The following is a 3,270-nucleotide window of genomic DNA, read 5'->3' as shown; positions in this document are numbered from 1 at the left end:
GTGCTATTTTCTCCAATCAGCGCAGAAAACACGAGACAAAACTGCTGAAAAAAAAAAAGAAGAAGAAAAAAAAAAAGAGGACAGGACTACGGCCGGTAACAATCATAAAGGCGGCAGCCTCGGAGGCAAACAGCGTCTCCATTCGTACCGCGCACCTTTTTGCGCTCGCCGAGTTTTAATTACCCGGCGGAGGTGGTGCGCTAATAATGATGTCGGTCCCTGTGGCAGCAAACAACGCGCCAGAAGCGAAGTCCGCGGTGGCATCCGCGCCGCGCAGCTGTGTCGAGCGGCGATCATCCCGCGCGGAGGCGGAGCAGGAGGAGGAGGATGGGGGCGCGCCCCGTGGGAGGAGGGTAAGAAGCGCGGCTGCCGGCGCTTCGGAGCCGCACGCGCCAGTCGGGACATCACGCCAAGCGCGGTCGGCAGCAGTTGCGCGCCGCTCCGCACTCCGCGCGCACCACGGACGGGCGTTCCGCTATGGTGCCACGATGACCTCGCTGCCCGGCATGACCCACGACCCGTCGGCACCGCCGCCCCTGTTGCTGGACAGCCCGTACGTGTCGCCGGACTATGGCAACCTGTCGCTGCTGCCGTCGCTGCCGGCCGGCAACGTCAGCTCGGGCAAGCTGTACCAGGTGCCCGTCGGTTTCATCGTGCTCCTCTCCATCTTCTACGGACTCATCTCGCTGGTGGCCGTCGCGGGCAATTTCATGGTCATGTGGATCGTGGCCACGTCGCGGCGCATGCAGACTGTGACCAACTTCTTCATCGCCAACCTGGCCGTGGCCGACATCATCATCGGACTGTTCTCCATCCCGTTCCAGTTCCAGGCGGCCCTGCTGCAGCGCTGGGTGCTGCCCGAGTTCATGTGCGCCTTCTGCCCGTTCGTCCAGGTGCTCTCGGTCAACGTGTCCATATTCACGCTGACCGCCATCGCGCTGGACCGCTACCGCGCAGTCATGTCGCCGCTCAAGGCGCGCACCACCAAGCTGCGCGCCAAGTTCATCATCTGTGGCATTTGGACGCTCGCGGTCGCGGCCGCGCTGCCGTGCGCGCTCGCGCTGCGCGTCGAGACGCAGGTCGAGTCGCACGCGCTCAACCTGACCAAGCCGTTCTGCCACGAGGTGGGCATCTCGCGCAAGGCCTGGCGCATCTATAACCACGTGCTGGTGTGCCTGCAGTACTTTTTCCCGCTGCTCACCATCTGCTTCGTGTACGCGCGCATGGGCCTCAAGCTCAAGGAAAGCAAGTCTCCCGGCAACGCCCAGGGCGCACGTGACGCGGGCATCCTCAAGAACAAGAAGAAGGTGCGTACACACGGCTCTGTCATGTCGCCCCACACCACGCTTTTCGGCGCGTCCTTGTGTTCGTCAAACTCACACGCCCACTCTGGGGCCCACAGCGAAGCGCGTGCATTGCCATTCTGCCTCTGATCGTCTTGCTTTGGTCGCTGTTACGACGGACGTCAGCCACCCCCGGCCGCTCATAACTTAACAGACCTCGATGAAAGCAAGAGTAGCAGGACAAAAAAACAACAACGAAGTGCTATAGTCCCTGCGTCGCTTCTGTTTCTTTCTATAGATCATATTTCTAGGCCGTATGTCATTAATGATATAAACTCAGTCTCGAAGTCAAGGCTTTGCAGCTGCACGCATTTTTTATCGGGAAGTTTGGCTCGCGTGGTCCCGATAGCGGCCAAAACAACGGTAAAATTTTCTACGTGGACGTGGGGCATATAGGCAAGAGATGCCTTCGACTTGGCGAGCACACTTCGAAAGTGCGCAACGGCAGGTGACGCGAGCATATTTTATCGCGTCAGGAAACAATAAAGTTGTGGCTGCGAGAATAACTTTCAACAACGCTTGCCGAGGTGAGCACCCGCTGTTTTTTTTTTTTTTTTTTTTTTTTTAACTTACAACCGGCTCGCCATTTCTTTATACCATCATCAGTATTCCGTGCATGGTCTCCGCCTCGGAGCGCATGGTTTGCTGGTAAAAAAATATTTTTACCAGATATGAGCATGTTGTGATGTTCTTACGGGCGAGCGGCGAGGTGATGACGAAAAAAAAAAAGTAATTTTTGCGGTAGCGTATCGCTCTGTGATCAGAGTCAGATGAGCTTATTTATTACGCAAAACAGACTTTTTGTGTTACGGCACCTTCGGTGACGATTATCTGTAGAATTAGCCCCAGCCAATAGTGAAGCCTGCACAGTGGCTTCACTCGGAAATATTTACTCACCATAATTACTTTCTGATGCTCCCAATCTGTGTTCTTGCTAACCATTGAAAGCATCCGAAAAACAGCAATCTTTTCAAATGCTTTCAATGATTTTGAAGTAATTTTACGAAGTTTGTCATTTGTTTTCGATATTGTTGCAGCTCATGTGTGGAACGATTTTGTGAAAACGCGTTCGTCTCTGTGTATATTCAATCATCTGCCTGAATTTTGCGCCTGGTTTTAGGTTCAGAAACACTGCTCACTACCGGCGTCATGCTTGCGATTGCGTTGTCTACATTTTCGCAGATGCTGGTAGACAGAACCGAAGTCCGCATGTGCAACAGTTTTACCACTGTTACAGTTATTTGCACGCTTGTCTCGCTAAGCGGGTCTGTTTGTCGTAAGTAGTTTGTTTCACAACAATCTTGGTAGTCCGGCTGACAGTTCCAACAAATCACCACAATGTTGTCTCGACCTCCTCTCTTTAAGACGGGACGAATCAATTCTCCGAACTGTACGGCATGTGACGAGACAGGAGATATTGAACACTTTCTGTGGTCATGCCAGCAATTCCAAGTTGAAAGGGACGCTCTCCTGGAGAATCTACAAAAAAAGGACCTTCCGCATGCGTGCCTGCAACACCTTGTATTTCCCGAGGGATCAGTTATAGCCCGCACAGAAACTTCACGTCTCCTTATGGAGTTCTTAAGAGAGACTGGTTTGATGGACATATGGTGAAACCATTCAGCGATATTGTAAGAGACGCTCAGGCGGAGCAATTGCCGGCCTTGATCGCCAGGCTAAACCCGCCTGTTGCTACAATCCACCACCACCACCACCACCACCACCACCTCTCAGGGAATTAAATACATGCGTATGTTTAATTTCGGTGTGTGTTCATGTTTCAGTATCGAAGCTCAGGTCGCACTTAAATTTAACGCGTTACGTTGCAACGTCAAGAAAGTCCTACAGTGTTACGTTACTAGTAAGATCCAAACATCGTATAGTGTTGGGGGAAGGGAGTGATCCATTCCCTGGTCTCATATGAACT

The 3,270-nt window shown here is 52.9% G+C and overlaps 1 protein-coding gene across 1 annotated transcript; it reads left to right on the top strand.

Moving 5' to 3' along the window:
* Window positions 1–403: 403 nt before the first annotated feature.
* On the top strand, window positions 404–2,200 carry LOC119437389 (RYamide receptor). The gene has a single exon (XM_037704421.2). It carries the CDS (start codon window positions 489–491, stop codon window positions 1,431–1,433), a length of 945 nt encoding a protein of 314 aa, XP_037560349.1. The 5' UTR covers window positions 404–488; the 3' UTR covers window positions 1,434–2,200.
* The last annotated feature ends 1,070 nt before the right edge of the window (window positions 2,201–3,270 follow it).

This window comes from Dermacentor silvarum, chromosome 1, assembly GCF_013339745.2.
Source record: "Dermacentor silvarum isolate Dsil-2018 chromosome 1, BIME_Dsil_1.4, whole genome shotgun sequence".
Lineage (NCBI taxonomy): Eukaryota > Metazoa > Arthropoda > Arachnida > Ixodida > Ixodidae > Dermacentor > Dermacentor silvarum.
The sequence above is the reverse complement of the archived record's forward strand: the minus strand, read 5'-3'. Positions and strand labels throughout refer to the sequence as shown.